Here is a 26,190-nt window from a genome sequence, read left to right as displayed (position 1 = left end):
CAATTCTTCTCAACCATTTCTCCAGTATACTTGCATAGATCTTGCCAGGAACACTCAGTAGGGAAATACCTCTGTAATTCTCACATTCAGTTTTATTTCCCTTTTTATATATGGGTACTATGAGAGCTCTACTCCAATCATCGAGATTTCGTCCCTTTGTGCAGGCTTTCTGAACTATGCAGTGCAGCCACTGTAAGACTTTCATACCACCATACTTCAGCATTTCTGGTTGAATATCATCTACTCCTGCTACCTTTCCACATTTCAAGCCTTTGATGGCTTTTTTCTACTTCAAATATGGATATGTATTCCTGACTGCATGCCTGGTCAGTGTTTTTTTTATCACTGTGCTGTCATCACTGCTTGTTTCATTTAGCAGTTTTTCAAAGTAATTACTCCATACTTCAAGGATATCTTTTTCTCCAGTTTTCATGTCACCTTTATCATCTCTAACTCCTTTTACAGCACTCTTTCCTCCATTCCTAAGTTTCTTCAACAACCTCCAGAATATTTTGCCACCTTCTTGATATTTATTTTCTATATTCTTGCCAAAGTCCTTCCATGATTTTTGTTTAGCTAGTTTTACACACTGTTTAGCTTTCTTACATTTGTCTCTGTATTCTGTAAGAGTAAAAGCTGACTTATTTGCCAGGAACTTTTGATATGCTTTCTTCTTTTCCTTCACTGCCTCTTTAACTTCCTGTGTCCACCAGGGAGTTCTGATTTTTTTATCCTTGCACACAACCTCACCACATGCTTCTCTGGCAGAATTAATCAATGTTTCCTTCAGAGTTTGCCACTGAATCTCCAAGATTTGATTCCTGTTCTCAAACTCTTTCATTTTCTTTTCAATAATATTTCTGTATTTTAGTCTACAGTTCACATCTGAGAGCTGCTCAACTTTTATTCGCTTTAAAACTTTCTTACATGTTATTCTTTTCAGTATGAAATTCAATTTTATTCTGCTCAAGACTAAATAGTGATCACTTCCAATTTCAAATCCTCTGTACATTCTGGTGTCCTGCACCAGGGAGAAAACATCACTATCAACAATAACATAGTCAATGAGACTTTTCTTATTCCTTGCCTCTTCTCTCCATGTGAATTTGTGCACATTTTTATGTTGGAACATGGTGTTAGTAATAACCAGTCCATGTCCTGAGCAGAAATCCACAGATATTTGCCATTATTATTAGCGTTGCTCTTTTCTCCAAATTTTCCCAAAATATTTTTGTATGTCTCACAATCATTTCCTACTCTGCTATTTAGATCCCCAACAAGGAACAACTTTTCCTTTTTCTTTGTGTCAGTTGCTTTTTCTAAAGCCTCAAGTAATTCCTCCACTTCTTCCTTAGTAGAACCTTCTGTGGGACCATAGGCACAAATAAGTCTCATTGTCCAGTTCCCCATTCTCATATTTGTGCACATTACTCTACTTGAGACTGACTGCCATTCAAGAAGATTAGCCTCGTATTTTGTGTTGAATACTATGGCTACTCCTTCTTTTCCTTGATTGTCATTGCTTGAATATAACATTTTGTATTTATTGCTGAGAAAGATCTCACCAGTAATGGTCTTTTTTGTTTCAGTCACCCCTATTATGTCGATCTGGTACTTATCTAATTCCTCAGCTAACTCCATTTCTTTGCCATTCAGGCTTCTTACATTGATAGCACTGATCTTTAACTCTTGTGATGTTGAGTTGGAGTTTGTTTTCAGATTTGTTCCAGTAGCTGACTTTTCGCTGTTTGCCCTGGTTCCCTGGCAAAAACAATGTGGATCTTGTTTAACCGAGCGATGCCCCAGCCGGCATGAATTTATGTCATGTTGTACCATCATTTTTTATTTTGGTTTAACCAATAAGAATACAATTTGGTCGGCTAAATTACAAATTGCCAGCCCATTCTCGTTCGTTCAGTATCAAAGTAAATACCCAACAGGGTGCACCACGAGAAGGTGAGGATTGGACATTAGGTCAGAAGCCCTGGTCGGTTCTCCACATTCCTTTAAAGGCTATGTGGAGGTCTCCTCTCAGTTATACAGCTTTGACCCTTAAGCACCCCATAAAAAGACAAAGACAATGAAAATAGGCAGAATCGTTGAAAATGTCCACTGCATTGTGAACGGAGAACTTGTGGAACAAATAAAACATTTTAGCTACTTAGACACAATTTTTAGTGAACATGGTAAATTAAATATGGAAATAGACAACAGAATCAACAAAGCTGGTATGGTAGGAAGTCATTTGAAAAAATTCATATGGTATAAGAGAGAAATTTGTCGGAACACTAAATTAGCTGTATACAAGACGGTGTTCAAACCAGTTTTAGCTTATGGATCTGAGATCTGTGTCAGAAGTAAAACACTTGACCAAAGACCAGAGACCACAGATATGAGAGTCCTGAGAAAGATTGGGAGCATAAACAGATGGCATCAATGGCAATATCATATTAAAAACGTGCATATTAGGAAAGAACTTGACGTTGTCAGCATCCAGGAATGCATTAGCAGAGCTAATCTCAGGAGGTATGGTCACTTAAACAGAATGGGCCAGGAACGATTAGCAAAAGAAGCGTTGTCTGCCAGGTTGGCAGGAAAATGACCCAGAGGAAGACCAAGATATAGGTGGATTGATACGGTACGAAGTGCCTTAGAAGATAGAAATATCATCATCATGAAATTCCTGCCATTTTTCTTGGTCTGATTTGATCATACTGTTGCTGACTTACCAATTAAGTTACCCACCTGATCTGCCCTTTATTCTGCAACTGATTATTACTATTATTCATCTTGCACTGCCTCCAAATTTCCGTCATCTTCTTCCAGATTTCATGATTAATCCTCTCATTCATCCATTTTACATCTGCCTTATTCAGACTTTTGATTTTTGGATTACGTTCACAAATTGATGCTGTTAGGTATTTCTTTGTCCGTTCTGAAGCAGTATTTCTTTCCTTACTGCTCAAGTCCTCATTCCATGTTATAGCTTCAATCTGTCTCCTAAGCGTCTTATAATCACCAGTCTTGTAATTCTACATATATCCTTTTTTCACAGAATTCTTCATATGGCTATCCACCACTGATTTTCATGATCACTGTCACCAACTGGAAGGAAACATGATGCTCCACTCACAATTACATTCTCTGATGAAATGATAAGATAAAAAACTCTCAAATTTTGCATGCCCTCCTTTACATACCCCTTAAGATAGTTGTCTCTCTCAAGAAATTCATTTTCCTTATTCCCAAATGCTCTCTCTTCATTCCACTCTAGATTTCCATAATTTAAATCACTCATAATGATCACCCTTTTCTTGTTAACTAACCTAAGAGTCTTATACATTTCTTCATTACCAACCTCCCCATTCCCTGGCCTATTGCAACATCCAACTTAAAAAAAAAAAAAAAACCTTCCCACAATAAATATCACTGTCCTCAATCTCCATCTCGCACCTCTACACTGCCTCAAAACTTATCACTATTTCACCATTATCACTATTTCCTTCTTATATCTCTACCTTATATGTAGACATAATTCCCATGCTATCATCAGCAGCAGCACTCCCTCTTTCTTCTTGTCCTTTTATCCCTGCAAAAAACATTGTACCTTTTCATTTTTATTCCCAACAGGATATCATCCTCATTCAACTATGGTTCACTTATTCCAACAATTTTTCAATGAATAAACTCAATTAATGAAACAGTTTCATTTCCATTATTCCTGGCCTTTGTATATAATAACGTACAAAACACCTGAAACAAGCCTGTTTCTACATTTTGCGGGGCCCTGTGTGAATTGGAAAAGTGGGGCCCCTGAAAGTTAGTAACATTTATGGAAATTTTAAATGGAAGACTATCTTGTTAATTAATTAATTAAATCAAATATGAAAAATATTTATGCATATAAATAAACATTAATCTTTCACTTACATGTCGCCAGTCAAAAAAGCCATTATTATATAAAAAATTATCATCAGAAGAAAATTATTTGCAACAAAATAAAAAATAGAGTTGGAAGAGTTTGTATATACAAGCCATCTTCTGTTTTGCTTCTCTCCATTTGCAATTGTCCTAACATAGTGAGCTGTGGAAAAACACCTCTTGTTGTCATCTTTTGGAAAATCATTTTCAGTCGGAGGAGACGGTGGACCACATTGTACAATTTGTGTTAATGTTGCTTTGTTCAAAATTTTGGGCCATGTTGCTGGATCATTAATGGTAAATAGTTCACCTTCCTCTGATGTCTCAGTTTTAGGATCTTCAATACTCATTGTTTGACCAAATGCATCATGTTCTCCACTTCCTTTGAGTATTTCAGAACTCTCATTATTAATTAATGTTGAAGCTGAAGAACTGTTTGTAGTTATTTCAGAACTTCCGTTATCAACTAATATATCTGAGCCACTATATGAGTTCAACTTCATAAATTTAAACAGTGAATTTCTTTGACATTCCTCAGCCGCTTCTTTTTGTATTAATAATTACAATATTAATTTATATAATAATTAAAAAAATTAATCGATTTTCAATTTTTTGTGCTTTGCGGGGCCCTGTGCCATCGCACAGTTCGCACACCCATGAATACAGCCTTGACCTGAAAATATTTTGATGTTATTTGTGTTTTTCTTGAATAGGTGTAGTGACTTTCCATGAGAGTAATATTAGTGATGTTGAAACAGAAAATGGCACTGACCAATCTGGCTCAATTCCAATAACAAGTTCCCTGTTAGAACAATATGTAACACATGTCAGAGAGGCCTTAGGTGTCGAAGCAACAAGCACACAGAGTATGGGCATTACAAGTGAGACAGAAAGTGAAGCAGGAGATGTATGGAGCCATCATCTAGAAGAACTGGGAGATAGATTAAATCAGGTAAATAAAGATAAATAAATAATTCCAAATATGTTATTTATTATGCTAAAATTATAAGCCATATTAAATATTTTTATTTTCAGGTATAACATTTTGGTTTAATACTACTTGGCATTAGAAATGTAAAACATACTTTCCCATATTCTGATATTTGAAGTGTTATCTGGTAACAATGCAGGAAATTCTCTATAATTGCAATTATATATCAGGAAAGTGCTGTAAATGCAGAAATCATGAAGAATATGGATAAATAATTTTCAGAAATGGAAAACATAAAAGACATGCATGCTGTTATGTGCATGTTGCACCCTTTAATTTTACTCACTTATTCGTTTAAATTTATTTATTCATTTTACTTATTCATTTATTCATTTTACTCACTAGTTCATTTAAACTAGTCTTTATGGTGTTAACCTTTAAAATTTCAAACCTCACAATGCAGTGTACAAGATGCCATAGAATGTACAAGAGGGTACTAATAAATAAGTTTTTTTACTTATTTATTATTATTTTTTTAATGACACACAAACCTACATAGCAATATGAACTAAATGACATTCAGTCATTCAACTTTTTCCACACTTTGGCATGGTTTAGCATTTCCCATTAAGAGATATTCAAATTAGTGAAAACAGTGCTGCTTGAGCAGATGATGTTAGCAGAGATGAATCAGCATGTAGTGATTGAGTTTTTGACTGCAGAAACCAGCATAGACCTCAGACATGCCTTCTTTGTGGAAGGTCACAAATAAATTAACATGGCTTCTTGCAGTTATGCTAATGAAATGATCAAAGAAACTCATTACATTTTACCTCAGCAAACAAAATGATTATTTCATGTTGAGTGACTGCAGGAGATAATTGTTGAGCTTAATTAAAAATTTCCACAGACAACCAAAATTCATGTATTGATGCATTTTGGTTCCTTAATTCCAAATATATGTATACAGATATCCCTCGATTAACACGGTTAATTAATCCCTCGATGTTACTGTGTTAATCAAATCTAATAATCAATGGTAAAAATTATACATTCATGATAGATTCGTTCATGATAGTAATCTATCATGAACGAATGATAGTAATCTATCATTCGTTCATGATAGATTACTGTATTAATAATTCGTTTTATATGGTACTCTTTTAGGAAAGATAAAAAATGAATGCAAAGTAAATGTTTAATAAATACTTGTACCTACATTATTTACTGCCATTTTTTTATCAAGAGTCGTTTGAACAGTTTTTGTTTTTTTCTTATCAGCATAAATTCTACGATAACAGGCAAAATGACTCTCCAGACCTCAGGCAAACAAGCAATAAAACATAAAGAAAAAACACTGCAAATATAATACATGATGGTACAAATTAAGTGGATATTCAATCCAACATTATTTCACAGCCGAATATAGAAACTACAAGAGTTTTGTGTCAAATATATAGAAACTAAAAGTTTCAGCGGATGCAAGCATAAGCAACCTTATGGGCAACTTGTAGTAAAGGTGGAGTAAGCGCTAGATCTCTTTCCTTAGTATTTTCCATAATGTAAAGCACATCTCCTAGAGGACATGTATGATAGATAAGCCTTTGGCTCTCTATTTCAGTAATACAGGATGGTTTATTCATTTTCAGTTACAATCTAGAAATTATTGAACAAAGAATAATAAAAAAAAAACTAAACCATATTATACTGACATTGGAGGGCGCGGTATCTCTCAGATTCGATTTACTGTCAGATATCACAAACCTTTACATAACATGTGTTAAACCAAACTGACAGCAAAAAACTGTGGAATATCACTCATAACATATGAATGCACAGCTACTCATGACCTCCAAACTATACACTGAATTGTGTAAGAATATTTATATTAAACATTTTGCATGTATCTGCCAAATCAGCTGCGAGCTCCGCAGGGTTAAAAGCCCCCTTAATCAAAACTCTTGCCGCGTATATCAAGGGATTACCGCAATTAATTTCACTGCATTAATCAAATCCCTCGTTAAGCAAAACCACGTTAAGCAAGGGATACCTGTATAGTTAACTAATATTGGTCTGTGTAAAACTTGTAAGAGCATTTCCTTAATATGCAGGTGGAGGAGTGAATATTTTGTACATGAATATTTTGTACTACTTTGGAACTGAAGGTGAATTAGCATATGACAGAGTATATACAAAACGTGTATGCCACAGTCAAAATAATTATTATTTATTAATCACAAATATTTTGTTTTATGTATTGTAAAACATCATCAGTGTGAATTGAAAAATAGAAATTTGAATATAAAAGAATAAAGAAATGTGTGCATTACAATTACATTAGCATCCTTCTACACATCTAGTTTTTATATATATATATATATATATATATATATATATATATATGTATGTATGTATATATGTATATATTAAAAATATATAAAATAAATTATTTAATTTTATTGAGAATAATCAGAATAATGAGAATTGAGAGATCAATGCAGCTTGGGGGATTTTCAAAAACTATCTAGTAGATGCAATGTCTAAATGTATTCCAAGAGTGAGAAGGTTAAATAAGGTAGGTGTGAAATGGATGAATAAAGAGATTAAGCATGCGATACAGAGAAAAGAGGCCTAAGAGAAGTGGAAATAACCAATTCCACGAGGACTACAAAGGCCAGGCAAGTTGGTGACTTGGTTGGTGAGGGTAGCTAAAGAAAGGTATGAACAGCAGTTAGCTAATGAAGCCAAACGAATCCTAAGGTGTTCTTTCGATATGTAACCAACATATCGAAAGAATGATTATGGAAGGATGACATTGATTGGAGAAAATGGTATGAAGACAGCTGTTGCAGAAGGTGTGGTGGAGATACTTAATGAGCAGTTCATAAAGGTCTTTGAATCTTGTGAATGTGACCTCATGGAGAGATTGAGAGCAGCTGATGATGAGGAGGAGAGAATGACTGCAAGTGAGCAAGAGATGTATGAGTAGTTGAGCAAACTAGATGTAAATAAGGTTGTGGGACTTGATAATATATCGCCACGTATTCTGAAGGAATGTGTCAGAGAGTTGACACCGACCTTGACATATTTTTTTAATATGAGTTTTGCACTGGGTCAAGTTCCTAAGGAGTGGAAGGAGGCAAGATTGTGCCACTTCATAAAGGAGGTGATAGAACTCAAGCATCAAACTATAGGCCTATCTGTGTGTCAGGTGTTGTAGTTCAGTTGTTGGAGAAGCTTGTGAGAACTAAGATCCAGAATAGGGTTGACAACAATGGTATTATATTTGATGGACAGCATGGATTTGCTAAAGGGAGGTCATGTTTTAGTAATCTACTTACTTATTACAATAAGGTGATAGCTTCTTTGGGCAGAGGAGAAGGATACACAGTAATATACTTAGATTTTGCAAAGGCTTTTGATAGATTACTGCACAATAAGTTGATAGTCAAACTGGAGTGGATGGGGTTGGATATTAGATTAGTGCATTGGATTGGAGACTGGCTATCTGATAGTATCAACAAGTTGTGTATGGGGGAGCTATATCCAGGAAAAGGAAAGTTACTAGTGGTGTGCCTCAGAGGTCTGTTTTTTGCCATTGCTGTTTAACTTGTATATTAATGATATTGGTGAAGATTTGGATGGAGATATTCAGTTGTTTGCAGATGATGCAAAGTTGGGATGAACCATGAAGAGTAGAGAGGATGTTGTGGCCTTACAAGAAGACGTGAATAAATTGGGTGATTGGGCACAGGAATGGGGATGTGAGTTCAATGTTGCAAAATGTAAAGTTTTAAAATTTGGAAAACAAAGATTGGATGCAGAATTTATGCTTGGTGAGGATATATTGTTGGAGGCGGAGGAAATAAGAGATCTGGGGGTGATAGTGGATAAGGATCTGAAATTTAGGGGACACATAGCCAAAATTGTGAAGACAACACAAAGGCTTCTGGGAATGATGCAGAGGACATTGACTTATAGAAGTAGGGAGATTCTTGTTCCATTGTATAAAGCTTTGATTTGGCCACACATGGACTATTGTGCCCAGATTTGGTCACCTGGTTTTCAGAAAGGATGAAGAGATGTTGGAGAGGGTCCAGAGGCAACTGACTAAGGTAGTTTCTGACCTCTGGAATGTCGAGTATGAGGAAGATTGAGAAGATGCAACTTGCAGAGTATGGTGGACAGGAAGAGGGGAGATATGATAGAGACCTATAAGTTATTAAGGTTGTTATAGGATCAATGCTGGAGTGGTTCTACAGAAACTTGTGGGAGATCAGGGGAGAACCAGAGGTCATCCCTGGAAGCTGTATAAAGGAGGGTGTGAGTAGGGGAGTGAGAAGCAGGTGTTTTTTATGCAGAGTTGTGAATGATTGGAATGCCTTGCCTGAGAGTGTGGTGTCTGCAGAGAATTTGAGTGTGTTTAAAGCACAGTATGATGAGCTTTGTGTTTGATAAAAGGACCTCCTAAATGAGTCTTTGACTCCATGGGGGATCTTGGGTTATAATAATAATAATAGTTTCCAAATGGAAGCTGTTATTTTCAGTTTTCATTACAATTATTATTACTGGATTTAAATTAGGCCAATGGAGTAAAACATCAGCACTTTCTTTAAATAATCAAATTTATAAGTATGGTGCTGTTGTATCCTTCAGCTAGTGTTGTCAATTCCATGTCCAGTCAGACTATATTTCTGAGGTTTGATGAGCTGGGTATGTCTCTGATTTTCCAGTTTGGTCAAAAAAAGACAAGTTACAGGAATTTACAGCAGTGGTGATAGATTGTCTTGGAGAAGTTAAAAGAGAGAGAGAGATTGGATTTGGTTGCTGGGGTTGAATGTGGAGCAGGTTGGAATTTCTTCAAAACCTTTGCCACATGTTCAGAAATGCCTTTGGAATTCTTTAGATTGCTTCTTCTCTTGAAAGATGTTGCATGAAACTGTCATTGATTTTATATGCAAATTTTAGGTCATAACCATTTAATAATGCTATTTATTTATTTATAAAAAAATAAATAAAATATGGTAGGTGGCAGTTGAAAGTGATCCATTAGATTCTCATTTGATGTGTCTGAAAAAGATATTCCTCCTGGCAATTCTTCTAAATTTTATTTAAGGATGTAAATTGTTAATTTTATGTAGAAAGGAAAGCAGCTTCTATTGAGTGTTACTTGAAATAGCAAAAAAAGTACACAGAATTCCTATTCCTTACATTATTTGAAAGGTGATTTGAAATGTGTGGCAGATATTTGGAAGAAATTCCAACTCATCACCACTTTTAAATCCATACCAAATGTCAATTCCCTAATTTCTTTAAAAGAAAATCTGCCACCATTATTGCTGCCAGGTGTTTACTAAGCTCTATGTTCCTGCAGCTTATTTTGATCAAATAGAAGATCAGTTAAAAAAACATATTTCAGTACCCAGAGCCATATCCAGCTTATCAAGTCTCATAAGTGTGGTCTGGCTCAACACAGAATCGACAACACCAGCCACAGGATGATCCAGTGGGATAATACCGAACATTTGCATAACTGTACTTATAAATTTCAATGTTCATTCAAAGATAGTGCTGAAGCCTCACTCCATCAGTCTGGGAAGTAGTTATCCTTAATTGTATTAAAGATTATTTATTTATTTATTTATTTATTTTATTTTTTTTTTTTGAATACACACACACCCCCAATCTTGTTTTATCCTAGCCACTATTTGACTACATGTTTAGAGATTCTGTTGCAATGCATGCATTTCTCTATTCTTTTGTATTCAAATTTCTATTATTGTTTTTCAGTTCATTGATGGTGTTTTACATTATATAAAATAAATATTGATGATTAAGAAATAATTATTTTGCTGTGGCATAATTTTGTATAAATATGGAAGTTCCATGAGTACCTTGTAAAAGCACTTGTGGAGCTTCCATAAAACTCTTATATAAAAAATTCTTGTATAAAGACTCCTGTACAAAAATCTTTTGTATTCTCCTGCCCCAGAAAATAGACTAGCCAGCCATCAAGAGAAATATGCCATTAACAGATAACATAGCAGACCATGAAGGTACGAATAACTATAACATCATTAATGAAATTAGGTTTAGAAACAGTTGTTTTCTTTAACAAGAGATTTTGCCTATAGGTGGGATGATTATCAAAATTAGCCATAGTTCAGTGATGCTCTTTGGTTTTAAAGATAATCTAAGTTTGAATTCCATCTAGGACACATAGAATCTTTATAAAAATGTTTTTCATTTTGTAGGATCTTATACGAGACATTATTTGATATGAGACATACCAGTCTCATATCAAAAGTGGCAACGTTTTTCTTCCTAGAAACGCACGGGTTTTTCATGTCACAAAACAAGCAATTAAGCCAGAAGAACACACAATTATTAGGTTTAAAAAAAAAACAAGTTTGTCGACTTGGCTTTTTTTAAACCAAGTATATTTAATGTATCAAGCTGTTTAGCTTGATACAGAAGATGGAATGAAATTTCAATTATTAATCAAAAACTTTCAGTTTATTAGTTTTTTCCTTCCATTCTTTGGATATCTTTCCTCTCCAGTTGCAAGGGAAGCACTTTCTTTAAATATTTAGTCCATATTATTCATTTGGAGATTTTAGTGTCATAAAAAGTAGTCATGAAGTAACTTCAAACACAAATTGTTGTTTGCTTACTCTTGAGTTTAGAGTAAGCAAACAAAAAAATAATTTCTTGTATACTATTCAAATGAGATGCATTAGCTAACCTCGTATGGTTTCACTTCCTGAAAGCTCAGGTTTTAGCCCTAAAAGACAGACAGACCAGCAAGAATCTACATGTTAGTCTCTGGCTGATTTGTAGTTAGTCTATACACATGTCAAAGCATGTAGATTAACTACTAGCTTTGACCTGCTTAGGAGATAATACACAAAGGATTAAATTATGCTAATTTGGTTTATATAAAGCCAAGCTACTTGAATGTTATGGACCATGAAGCTTAACACATTAAGACAAAGGTGTTGTATACTACTATAATTTATTATTCAGTCAATCGAAAAAAAGAAAAGAAAATTATTATCTTTGAGTTAAAGTGTAGCTAGAATTGCAACACACTCTTTATATATAAAAAAGGTGTAATGTAATGCACTATTTATATTAGAGGCCTGAAGCAGCTAGAAAAAGTTCAGTGTTTAATCTCTAGAATAGAAAAATCAGATTATCTAATGCTAGCTCATCCATATGATAGGTTTACAACCTTTTATGGCATGACTCACATTAAAATAAATTAAGGTATATATATATATATATGGCAAGATGATCTTTCTTATTTCTGAAGTTTCCAGCAAGTGAGAGAGTTCATCCTAAAGTTTAATGAAAGATTATGTTTTGCTGAATAGGTTGTATCTGTGCTTTTCAACTAACGATAAGTTTGAATCTCACTGTAGCATGGATGTTTGCGAAAGTCTCCTTATTAGAGGCCTGAAGCAGCTAGAAAAAGTTCCACGTTTAATCTCTAGAATAGAAACATCAGATTATCTAATGCTACACCATCCATATGATAAGTTTACAACCTTTTATGGCATGACTCACATTAAAATAAATTAAGGTGTATATATATATATATATATATAGCAAGATGATCTTTCTTATTTCTGAAGTTTCCAGCAAGTGAGAGAGTTCATCCTAAAGTTTAATGAAAGATTATCATATGACAGATATCTGTAATATTATATGATGGGCACCTTCGGGGAGTAAAGGGAGGTCATAGAGATACTTAAATATTGACTGATCATGATCCACTCATAAAATCCACTAGTAGCTTATTCTATTCACTCACCACATGCCGTGAAGAAGAACCTGGCTCTCTCATAGTTTCTGGCTACTTTCTTACTCAGCTTTCAAGATTATCCTGAGTACTCCTTCAAAGGAGGTGATCGAACTCAAGCATCAATCTATAGGCCTATCTGTGTGTCAGGTGTTGTGGTTAAGTTGTTGGAGAAGCTTATGAGAACTAGGATCCAGAGTTGGGTTGACAACAATGGTATTATCTTTGATGGATAGCATGGATTTGCTAAAGGGAGGTCACATTTTAGTAATCTCCTTACTTATTACAATAAAGTGACTGCTTCCTTGGACAGAGGAGAAGGATACACAGTAATATACTTAGATTTCGCAAAGGCTTTTGATAGAGTACCTCATGATAAATTGATAGTCAAACTAGATCAGATGGGGTTGGATATTAGATTAGTGCATTGGATTGGAGACCGGCTATCTGATAGGTATCAACAAGTTGTGTATGGGGGAATGATATCCAGGAAAAGGAAAGTCACTAGTGGAGTGCCTCAGGGGTCTGTTTTGGGGGCCATTACTGTTTAACTTGTATATTAACGATATGGGTGAAGATTTGGATGGAGATATTCAGTTGTTTGCAGATGATGCAAAATTGAGACGAACCATGAAGAGTAGTGAAGATGTTATGGCCTTACAAGAAGACTTGAATAAATTGAGTGATTGGGCACAGAAATGGAGATGCGAGTTCAATGTTGCAAAATGTAAGGTTTTAAAATTTGGAAAACAAAGATAGGATGCAGAATTTATGCTTTTTGAGAATATATTGTTGGAGGTGGAAGAAATAAGAGATCTGGGGGTGATAGTGGATAAGAATCTGAAATTTAGGGGACACATAGCCAAAATTGTGAAGACAATACAAAGGCTTCTGGGAATGACGCGGAGGACACTGTCTTGTAGAAGTAGGGAGATTCTTGTTCCATTGTATAAGGCTTTGATTAAACCACACATGGACTATTGTGCCCAGATTTGGTCACCTGGTTTTCAGAAGGATGAAGAGATGTTGGAAAGGGTCCAAAGGCGATTCACTAAGGTAGTTTCTGACCTCTGGAATGTCAAGTATGAGGAAAGATTGAGAAGATGTAATTTGCAGAGTCTGGTGGACAGGAGGAAGAGGAGAGATATGATAGAGACCTACAAGTTGGTAAGGAGTTGTTATAGGATCAATGCTGGAGAAGTTCCACAGAAAATAGTTTGAGATCGGGGGAGAACTAGAGGTCATACCTGGAAACTGTATAAAGAGGGTGTGAGTAGAGGAGTGAGGGGCAGGTTTTTTTTGTGCAGAGTTGTGAATGATTGGAATGCCTTGCCTGAGAGTGTGGTGTCTGCAAGGAGTTTGAATGTGTTCAAGGCATGGTATGATGAGCTGTGTGTGTGATTAAAGGACCTCCCAGATGAGTTTTTGACTCCATGAGGTCTTGGGGTAATAATGATAATAATAATGTTGATGCTTAACCACACTACAGGCCAAGACGTCAAAGTTATCATGGATGCGAAGTGCATATTAAAATTATAATACCATTGATATTACATTGAAATATATGATGGATACGAAGCATATGAGGATGCGTATTTGATCCATAATGGCCAGTGAGGTGGTTAATGGAGAAAACATGCATCTGAAGATAATAATTAACTAACTAAATTTATTTTGCTAATTAGATTATTGAGCCAATGATTTGCCTTGGTCACCAAGTTACCTTCATCAGCAAAACAAATGTATTAAGCACATGCACACAGACACACAAGCAGGAAGGCAAACACAGACTGATCTTAAAAGGTGCACTCCTGCATTCCTAAGGGCATCCTCTATGGGTGCAGTGATGGAATGTTGGTGAAGGTCTCAAAATGATGAACTCCTAGATTTTTGGTAATTGTGATGCAGCCAAATTTGTTTAGATTTGGAGAACATTGTAGTACAGTGGCAGATGCAGATGATGGACATAATGTCTGTGTTCTTCTAGACATTAGCAGTTCTTCCAGTTTGTCTGAAGTTACTAAGTTTGTAGGAGCAATGGATACTGTAGACACCAGGATGATCTGCATGATAGAGAGGATCATTTAGTGAGTGGGTAAGGGAACTGATTCTTGGTATGGCCTGAAGGAATGTCTGTATGTTATACCTTTTAAGAATACATGCAGTTTTTTTCTGAGATATCCCCAGATGTATTGTCCTGTGGGAGGGGGGTTTTAGAGGATCGGCAGAGAGCTCTATTGATTTTGTGAAGGCTAAAAAAGTATCCCAAATATGATGGTTCTAGCTCTATTAGCTAACACCATACAACTAAAAGGATGATGGTATGATGGATGTATCTTCCAGTGTGGGTAGGTTTTCTAGACTGAAAAGGATAAGGATCCATTGGGTAGCCTGGTGAATAGAGTGTTGAAGAAGTACAGACAGTTACTGTTTTCCTTTCCAGTTGTGAAATGGATCCTTGGGTGTTGGCTGTTGATGTGGGCTAAAAATATTTCTAGTAACATATCCTTACCACATGTGGCCAAATAGAGAACATGTCATTATAGCATTGCCATATTGTGAATTTGAGAGCAGGGACACAGTTTAGGTCTGTATTTTCAAAATTCAGACAGCTATTGGGTGCTGTGTCTTCATTTTTCTTCTTGGTTTTTCCCTACCAAGTAAAACAGCCAAAGTGCACAATGAAAGTAAATAAGGCTGATACGTCAGAGGAAATAGAGAGTATAAATGAGTTCTGAGGTTTCATGTAGGAGTACATTAGAAGGGTGTTATTTTTAGGAGTACTGACTTTTAGGAGTATTTAGAATATGAAAAAAAAATACTAAAATTTCAGCTCATGTGTTACAAGAAATAGCAGTGCCTCTAAATGGTCTGTTTTAAGTATCAGCACAGGCATGATCCCAAGGTAGCGAGGGGGTGGGGGGACAAGATAATTTCATTAGGTTCCAGGACACAGACGTGGCAAATTATAGACCAGTCGGTATCTCAGGGGCAGTGGTTAAGCTATGGAAAAAACTTGCCAAGACCCGAATTCAGGAATCAGTGCATGGAAATATGATACTCTATAAGGAATAAAGCGAGTTTGTGTTGGAGAAGTATTATCTCATTTAAGTTAAGGGATATTATATCCCATATTGTTTCTTAGCCGAATAAGAAACTCAGAGTTTCATGCCGAATATAGAAACTATATAAAGTTCAGTGATTCCAAGTGTAAGCAAATACCTGGATAGAGCAGCAACCGACCCTTGAAGGTAGTGCAAGCTGAGGCAACTCATAGAAAGGGTGGAGCAAGCGCCGATCACTATTCTTGATATTTACCCATAATGTGAACTTAGCTCCTAGGAGCTGTATTATTGTTCAACATTATGAGAGAAGGTCACTACCCAGACCGGTTTTGACCTTTTTTTGAGGTCTCATCAGTGAGTAGGTAAACCAAGTTGATACCGCTACAAACTTGGTATTAACTTGGTTTACCTACTCACTAATGAGACCTCAAAAAAGGTCGAAACCGGTCTGGGTAGTGACCTTCTCTCATAATGTTGAACAATAATACAGCTCCTAGGAGCTAAGTTCACATTATGGGTAAATATCAAGAATAGTGATCGGAGCTTGCTCCACCCTTTCTATGAGTTGCCTCAGCTTGCACTACCTTCAAGGGTCAGTTGCTGCTCTATCCAGGTATTTACTTATGCTTGGAATTGCTGAACTTTATATAGTTTCTATATTTGGCATGAAACTCTTTAAGTTTCTTATTCAGCTAAGAAACAATATGGGATATAATATAATATCCCTTAACTTAAATAAGTTCATGTCGCCGAATTGAAGCCTTTGGCTCTTCATTATAATTAGTAGTCTTATCTCATCTTATTTACTCTTTCATGTTAGGCTCTTGAGCCTGTCACAGCCACATAACTTGGCTTCTTAAAATCCTGATAACTGCTTATAGGTGATTAATCCTATCTACAATGTCTGCTGTGTCTATAAACTTCAGGTGTCTTCTGGTTAGTTTCTGTCTGTTTTGTGGGATTAAAAATCCAAGTTTTCAGGAATGAAAACTCTGCCATCTCCATATGAGACTATCTAACTCGCCTTTATTTGAAAAGCTTTGATAATGATTCTTCAAATCTTAGATGAGATTCAAACCTGGTTCATTCCAATCAGAGGCACTGTCGTTAATGAACTGAGCTATTTAAGCATTGGAAAAGTCTTGCCTTAGTCATTTATTCACTTTCTATAGTTGAGTTGGATAAGGAAAATGATTATATCATGATATTGCAAGACTTTGTAAAGGCATTTGATAGGACACCACATGGAACACAGTTGTATAAATTGGAGAAAATGAGGAAAACGAAGCTGGTGACATGGAATGAAATACATTTGATGAACAGGCATTAAAGAATAGTACATGGCATTGAATCAAGGAGGAGGTAGGTGACCACTGGTATACGTAGGACACACGTGAATCACTATTGTTTAATTTGTATGTTAATGATCTTTGGGAATGATTTGGATGGAAAATATCCAGTTATTTGCCAATAATACTAAACAGGGAAAGAAAATGATTAATAATGATGATGTAAATAGAGTGCCAATTTGGGCAATGGATAATGGTTATCAATCTTGTGTGGAAAAGTGTGAGACTATGCATTCTTGGATGAAAAGACTACAGGTTGGTGCATTATATAAACTGAATTTGAAGAAATTTATTAGGCTAGGTTACAGAGTAATAATGGATGAGAGTGGAACCTCAGATGGCACATATGATTGCTCATAGTAAAAGTGAACAAAACAACTTAGAATATTGCTTGTACAAGGGACATCCAGAAAGTAAGTTCCGTTTTTAAATATTTTCACTGCAGCGCTGTGATCGCAATGGTGTGCATTCGTGCTGAGTTTATTATTCGTTAGCAAGGCATTGGTGCCATTTTCAGACATTCTTGCAGTGCATATGCATCTTGGTGTGTTTATAATGTCTAAGAAAATCGAATTGCCTGCTGCATGTGAAATTAGGTCAGTTATCCGTTTCTTGAATGCTAGAAATGTTAAAGAAGCTGAAATTCATTGACAAATTATTGAATTTTATGGGAACACGCAGTGAGTGATTCAATGGTCGAAGATGGTCGAACTTTTTAATGAAGGAAGGACAAGTGTGCACGATGATGAACGGAGCAGGTGACCATCTTTAGTGTCGTGCGATCCAGAATAAATGACATGGCATGCTTACTAGGGGCATTGTTTTAATTCATGATAACTCCTGCCCACAAAGGGCTGACATAACACAACAACTTCTCGCCACCGTTGACTGGGAACAATTCTATCATCCCCCATCCTAACCTCGTACTGAGCGACTTTCACCTGTTCAAACATCTGAAATCTTTCCTTGGTGGCCTGCAGTTTCAAGACGATGATGAGGTCAAAGAAGCAGTCAATACGTGGTTTGCGTCACAGGCGGCAACCTTCTACGACAAAGGCATACAACTCTTGGTGTCCCATTATGATAAGTGCCTGAACAATGGCAGAAGTTATGTAGAAAAGTAGTGAAAGATTTAATTTCCAATAAAGTTTTTTTTGTAAGGATATTGTTGTTTCTCTGACAGGCCATTGGAACTTACTTTCTGGACGTCCCTCATATATTGAACATGCTGACAAATAAAAATAAGGAGGTTGTTTCTCTTTAATAAGTCTTTAGTATGGCCTGTGGAGGTACTTCTTATGAGAATGGATTGAAAGTTTGTGAGTTATACAAGAAGCAGTTATAAGCACTTTATCAGTGAATGAATTTGGGATATTAATATGATAGGCATTATGTGAATGATGGTTAGTGTAGGTCTCTTGCAATCAGTCTTCATACTCCATAAAGATATCTATGTAATAATACTAATAATTATAATAATTTTCTTTTTATAAATAAACCTGATATTATTAAAAAAGTAAACCTTGTACAATGCTAATGAATTTTTTAAATCTCTTTCTCTTGCAGGAAAATGATAGAACTGGCTTTCTACGGATGGTCAATAGAAATCACTTATTCAATAGCAGCAATTACAGTTTGAGTAGTCTGTTTAGTGTTGGTAGTGTCAGTGGTAGTATTGCTAGTGGTTTGGCAAGTAGACCAGGGAGCATCAGGTCTCGATGTCCACAATGGCAAGGTCCTGCCCCCCTCCATGCTTTGTATGATCTTCTCATTGCACCTATAGAGGAAAATCTTCCAAGAGAACCAGATCCACAAGAGTTGCTTCTAGTTTTGGATGGAGATTTATATCTTGTTCCTTATGCTATGCTGAAGAGCAGTACTTGTGAAGAATACCTTTGTGAACGGTTTAGTTTGACAGTGCTACCATCTATTAGTGCTTTAAAAGCCAGTCAGAGATCTAAAGTATTAAGACAGCAGTGTAATAAGGATCATATATCAGCTTTAGTTGTTGGCAACCCAAAACTTCCTGCTACTGTTTCTGAACAATGGGGATGGGCTGATATTACAAGTGCAGAGCAAGAGGCAAGTTTAGTTGCAGATATGTTGTCTACAAAATCTATTACTGGTAGTCAGGCTACTAAAGAAATGGTACTTAGTCAGTTATCACAAGCTGAATGTATTCATTTTGCCACTCACATATCGTGGAAACTTTCAGCCATTGTGCTCTCTCCAGGAGAATTTGTTGAATCATCACGACACTTTTCCCATAGTTCTGGCTCACAGCCAGAAGGAACACATGATACTCTAGAATGCTGTGAGGAACCAACATCAGAACTATCTTCTACTACAGATCTTCCTCCTCTGTCAGAATTTTTGCTTACAGCTGCAGATATTTTGAATCTCAGACTTTCTGCACGATTGGTGGTTATTAGTTCATGTCACACAAGAAATCATCATGGTCGTGCTCACTCAGATGGAGTTGTTGGCCTTACTAGAGCTCTTTTAGCAGCAGGAGCTCAGTGTGTACTGGTATCTTTATGGCCTGTCCCTGACACAGCTGTAAAAATTCTCCTACGTACTTTTTATTCTGCGCTATTACAGGTAACATATATGTACTTTTTTTTTTAGTCTAAAAGACATATTCATATACATTAAATCACACAGTATGAAGCTGCTCGTTAATGACTTTTTATTGCATTTGACTTGTACTCTAAACCAATCACTGCCACTGATCACACCTTTGAGATGTTAGCATTTGTGAACTGCTAACTGATCAGTAGTGTGATCAGTTACAGTGATAATTGGTATTAAAACTGAATATGAAGTCATAATCAATGGCCTGATATTGTGATTTACTGAATTAATTATTATTGCAAAGTGTGTTACTTCATTATTTCTTTATTACTTTGATAGTTTAATTTGTTTTCAACTATTCTTATAGTTGAATTAGAAACAAATTATGTTATCAAAATAATAAAGATTGCGTGGTTTGAAAAATCTTGCACTCTTTTAAAATTATTTATTTTTCATATGCATTACTTGATGGTTATGAATAAGATGAATTTTAAATTGGCTGCATAATAGTGTTTGTTGTTGTTAAATGCTAATTCACTGATAAAATTTTCAACAAAATTTTCTTTAAAGAATATTTGATTTTGGTTACTTATGAATTTAAATAGTTTATTTCTCAATTAACAAAGAAAAATGCCTTAATGACTTACTTGGCAATACAATTTATTGAAAGAAAAGGTAGTAATAAGACTATTAATTATTTTATACCAAACAGATAAAAAATCATTCACCTTTGAAACTAAAAGATTCAAGAGGTTTCTGATAAAGTATTTTAACAAATTTCTGCTACATACAGATAAATGAAGGTAATCTAAAAATTGCATTGAATTCTCCCTCTCTCTCTCTCTCTCTCTCTCTGTGTGTGTGTGTGTGTGTGTGTGTGTGTGTGTGTGTGTGTGTGTGTGTGTGTGTGTGTGTGTGAAAGCCTCCTCATAGTGCAGTAAGTGCACTATGGAGGCTACACACCTTCACTGAAAAAGATCTCGATTCAAAATCTTGTTAAGGCATTAGGAATATTTTAAGTGTGGCATAAGTGTGGAACGAGTTATCTTGTCTGGTGATGGGTAAAAATGTTCCAGAGTTTTTCAATGGGGATTTCCCATTGAATCTTGCATCACATTCTTTCTATCATTCAATCTTTCTAATTTTCGAACTTCGACCTCCGCTTCACACTTTCACTCTCATTCATCCTTTTGAGTTTCCGTATTTTCGGTCCATGCGTCCAACTTTCGCTATTCATTCATTCTTTCGATTTTTCCCACTTTCGAACCTTTTGTCACGCTATTTCCGGTTTCTTTCTTTCTCTCAATTTCGTTGCCCTTCAGCCACATTCGCCTTGATTTCATCCTTTTTGCCATCCATCACAGTTTTCAAATCAGTCGTTTTCTTTTTCAACAATTTTTTAACAATTTTTCACCGCCCTTTCTTTCACACCATCCTTCTCTTTTGAACAAGCACTCATTCTTTCCTCGACATTCTCACTACTAACACTTTCTGTCATCAAATTCATATTAGCACTTATCAAATCCTTGTTTATCTTACACTTCGCACACACCCTTCTTTCATCTGCCCTAAATGTCAATCATCTATGTAATTAAAAGAATACATGTAGCACACCTCACACTTCACAAAACAGCTGAAGTCTAAGTTAAAGTCATGCAATGACAAAGCCACTGCCATCTTTCCTCTGCCGGTTACTACTCTAAGGTCTAATAACAAGGAATTTGTAATTAAGTTTAGCCAAAATATCCCACACACTAATAATACTAGTAGCACACAATTTTTATAGCCGCTCTTACTCAAACAATCGCTCATATACAATTAATTATTTCAAGAATAAGTTTACATGTAGTCATTCTTTTCACCAATATATACCTAAGGATAACACTGTGGATCTGCTTGAAAAGATTTTCCCAGACAGAGATTACTCAAAGTACTGTACTGTAAATACTTTCTTCATATTTCAGGACAGTTTGAATCCTGAAATATGAAGAGAACAAATATTGGGAACAAAAAGAAAGACTTGCCATTGGTTCCCCCCCTGTCTTCATCCCTGGCTAACCTGTTTAAGAAAAATTTCTAAAAAAACACTTTTAAGAACTATCACATGAAACTAATGATATTTAAACTGATGATATTTTCATTGTTTGATCAGGAACAACAGCTTGTATCCCAACATAAAATTCACCCTTGAAATAGAAGATCGCAAAAAATTACTGTTCCTTCATATTCTTGTCATAGTAAACGAGGAAGAAAAAAGAGTGAACTTTTTAGTATACAAAAAGCCTACTGCAACCAGAAGATTTTTACATGCTGCTTCACGCAATCATCCATTACAAAAGACAGGCACGATTAAAACATTACAAGATAGAGCACACAGTACTTATTTCCAGTATGTGAATTCACAGGAATGAAGAACTATGCTTCAGGTAGCACAATGATTATGTGCTACCTTTCTTGCTTTCAATGGTCTTGCCTTCATTAAAAATCTAACTAATGCATTCCTGGGATATTGACACACACCATGCTACAGAATATGACAGCAACAACTAGCATTGTTACATTCCTAAAAAAAACATTGAACATTAATTTAATGTTTTTTTTTTTGTTTTTATTTTGGCTACTTGTCTGTATGTACCAATTGTGAATTTCTGATAACAACTAATATGGGCAATTATTTGTCTCTAGTATATTTTGTATATAACTTTTGCTAGTATCCCTTACAATGTAAGTTTGACAACTTATGAAACTTGTAAGGTTACATTTGTTTATTTTATTACTCTTATTATTTGTCTAAAAACATGCGGTCTCAATACTGGAAGCTTTCTACACAATTCTATTCAAGTCAGCCTGCAGGAATCTTCTATTTCAAACCCAGTCAAGATATCTGTGGTGAACTACTGATGCAGAGAATGTCAGTTAGGGATCAGTAAGGAATAAGAGATGGTGTTTTGATGTCTATAAGTACTGGTGCACATCATTAATGTTTGTATTTAAACATGGATGTTGGTGGCGAAATAGATGTGGGAGGATTTTTTTTTTTTTCATGTGGAATTTTGGGGTATATCTTTATTTTTGTAGATCTGTTGTTTTGGGATTTTTTTTTTTTTTTTTTTCATTTTTTATATTTCTTGCAATTTTGTTGTTGATTGTGGGAGTTTTTTTACTGCTGCATCAATATTTCTTATTATGTTAATTTTCATGGTAGGTATAAATGTTGATGATTTGCAGGGCAGATGTGGTAGACTTGTGGACATAATGGACATAATTCCTACATGAAACTCAACACTATATAAATCCTAAATCCACCTAACCTTAGATTACTATTCATATATTTGTGGTGCACATAAAAATGAATTTCTTGAATGTTATAAGGGAGACTACTATGTTGGGCAGCATTTAACAGAGGGAAGGCAAGGGGTGAGGGTCTTGGATCTGGTCATCTCAACAGAGGATGTTATTATAAATAGAATGTTGAATCATCCTCAGATGGTGAGAGTGACTATAAAGTGGTCATGGATGGTGATAGCCATTTGAAGACCTCTGTGAAGAAGAGATATGTGGAACTATAAGGCTGGTGAATATGAAAAACCTCAGGAGACAACTTGCAGTTTATCATGAATGAGGAACTGGATGGAAAGGAGATCAATTCTGCTTTAGTCAAACCCAAGAACTATCTATCAGAAGATCAGGAGGTAAAATAAGGTAGGTGTTGGTGAAATGGATAAAGAGCCTCCATAGCTTAGTCAGTTTCACCGATGCCTTGGAAAGACCTGAGTCAGAATCCAATCTTGAGCAAAAAGAAACTTTATTAGGGCTTATAAATTGAAAGTAAGTTTGCTAGTCTCATATGGAAGTGGCAGGGTTTTTTGTACCTAGAAACTCAGGTTTTTATCCTGTCAACTGGCCAGGAGAAGATACCCGAAATTTACATACAAAGAATATTTACCAACATAGGCTAACTATCTTATCCTAGAAAATTGTGATTGTTTGTTAATGTGAAATGGATGAATAAAGAAGTGAGGCATGCAGTCTGAAAGAGAGACATTATGGAGATAATATAAGATGAGTAGTAATACTCAGCTGCATAAGGACAAGCAAGGTAGATGACTCAACTCGTAAGGATGGCAAAGTGTAGTATTGAGTAGTAATTAGCCAAAAGGCAAAAAAAAAAAAAAAAAAAAAAATTAAAATAAAATAATCCCAGACAGCTCTTTTGATATCTGCCAGTAGAAAAAGAATGACTATGGAAGTATGATAAAATTGGTTGGTAAAAATAGAATAATAACCACTTCAGAGGATATAGTTGAGATATTAAATGAGCAATTCATAAAGTATTTCATCCTCATGAATGTAATATCATGGAGAGCTTATAACTGTTAGAAAGCATGTCACTAAGTGTGACATGCTTTCTGAATAGTAATAAGCTAGGAACAGTAAACTATTGTAATTTTCCTTTTTCATCATAAACTGGATTCTGGGATGTAGACTATTGAGACAACAGAGAAAGGAGTCTAATGTGTCTGGAACATGAGACCAAACAGAGAACAACTGCATATCTTAGCCAGACAGAAGGTTTGAGGGGAAAGACTGAGTCTGTGGCTCATTTTTCAAAATTTTCCATGCAAATATTAGCAAGTGGGACGAGAGGGGGGATGACCCATGGCTGTTCCCTCTATCTGTTTCTAAATTTTGTTCCTCCAAGAAAAATATCCAGGATTGATGGCAAAGAAAGAGATCTAAGATATCAGTTATATATTTGGTTTAATCCTTTATCCAAGTGTAAGCAAACAAAGTTTGCATCTGAAGTATTTTCAGGACTGGAGCAACTCGCGGTAAAGGTGGGATGATTCTGATCACTGGCCTTAGTATCCCATAATGCAAAGCACATCTCCCTGCAGACATGTGTACTGCTATGCATTAAGGGAAATGTCACTACCCAGACTGATTTTGACCTTTATTGAGGTGCTGTTTAAGTAAAGTCCTCTCTAAAAATGAGGCAGTCCCCCAGAACACTCCCTACAAGTGACCGAAGGACTGTCCATCTCAGTGACAGGCTCATCTTGTCATTTGAGAAGAACTTCTCAGTGTTGGCTCTACCCAGTGGCAGGCTCACCCCACCACTAGACAAAGCCATAATCCTTTATCCAAGTGTGAGAAAACAAAGTTTGCAACTGAAGTGTCTTTCAGGACTGGGCAACTCGTGGCAAAGGTGGTATGACTTCACATCACTTGCCTTAGTATCCCATAATGCAAAGCACATCTCCTTGCGGACATGTATAATGCTATGCATTATGGGAAGGGTCACTACTCAGACCGGTTTAGACCTTTATTGAGGTCTCGTCAGTGGGAGCTAGACCCAGAGGTGGTGATACAAATTATATATTTGGTTTAATCCTTTATCCAAGTGTAAGCAAACAAAGTTTGTGCCTAAAAGAATTAAACCAAATATATAATTGATAGCATATCCACGTGAAAAAACTTCCATCAACTATCTCTAATCCAGACAATTTTAGTAATAAGGTGTTGACAAATTTTGGCCACTGGTATATGGTGATATAATTCTGCATTACTTCCACCTTAGTATCAGCACCTCTAGGTCTGGCTGCCATTGACGAGACCTCAATAAAGGTCGAAACCGGTCTGGGTAGTGTCCTTTCCCTTAATGCATAGCAGTATACATGTCTGAAAGGAGATGTGCTTTGCATTATGGGATACTAAGGCAAGTGATCAGAACTTATCCCATCTTTACCACGAGTTGCCCCAATCCTGAAAATATTTCAGGCGCAAACTTTGTTTGCTGATAATTGGATAAAGGATTAAACCAAATATATAGTTGCTGGCATAGCAAAGTGAAAAAACTTCCATCAAAGATCTAAGATATCAGAAGGACAAATGTTTTTTAAGAGTGAAGTATCATTCAAGAAAATATTGGTAAACAGTGAGATGATGTCAAAGCTAGTTAATATATCAGTATTATTGAAAGATATATTTTCAATAGAGATTTTAAAATTGATACAGTCTCTTATATAGAATGTGGTATGACCAGTGGGGAGATTGGGGTTGGACAGTTTGCTAGTTGTTTTGACAATTTGTAGCAAGGAATATCAGTGGCATCTACTATAGGCCTTAGGAAGGAATTGGGTTTGTGGATTTTAGATAAGGGAGTTGCCAGGGAGTTAACGCTGGCCTTGACCTATTTTTTTAATATGAGTCTTGCACTGGGTCAAGTTCCTAAGGAGTGGAAGGAGGGCAAGATTGTGCCACTTCATAGAGGAGGTGATAGAATCAAACATCAAACTATAGGCCTATCAGTGTGTCAGGTGTTGTAGTTAAGTTGTTGGAGAAGCTTGTGAGAACTAGGATTCAGAATTTGGTTGACCACAATGGTATTATTTTTGATGGACAGCATGTATTTGCTAAAGGGAGGTCATGTTTTATTAATCTACTTACTTATTACCATAAGGTGATTGCTTCCTTGGACAGAGGAGAAGAATACACAGTAATATACTTAGATTTTGCAAAGGCTTTTGATAGATTACCGCATAA

The 26,190-nt window shown here is 35.8% G+C and overlaps 1 protein-coding gene across 1 annotated transcript in view; it reads left to right on the top strand.

Moving 5' to 3' along the window:
* LOC150093573 (tetratricopeptide repeat protein 28-like) overlaps nucleotides 1–26,190 on the top strand; it is a 462,929-nt gene that overhangs the window by 356,861 nt on the left and 79,878 nt on the right. The window contains exons 15-16 of the mRNA XM_090412721.1: nucleotides 4,635–4,873; nucleotides 18,637–19,671. Of these exons, the coding sequence (XP_090268847.1) occupies nucleotides 4,635–4,873; nucleotides 18,637–19,671 (1,274 nt within the window). The remainder of the gene's footprint in view (nucleotides 1–4,634; nucleotides 4,874–18,636; nucleotides 19,672–26,190) is intronic.

The sequence above is a fragment of the Typopeltis vanoorti genome, chromosome 23, assembly GCF_054136105.1.
Source record: "Typopeltis vanoorti isolate ZY-2024b chromosome 23, IOZ_Tvanoo_1.0, whole genome shotgun sequence".
In the NCBI taxonomy this organism is placed as follows: Eukaryota; Metazoa; Arthropoda; class Arachnida; order Uropygi; family Thelyphonidae; genus Typopeltis; species Typopeltis vanoorti.
This window is presented reverse-complemented; position numbering and strand designations above follow the sequence as displayed.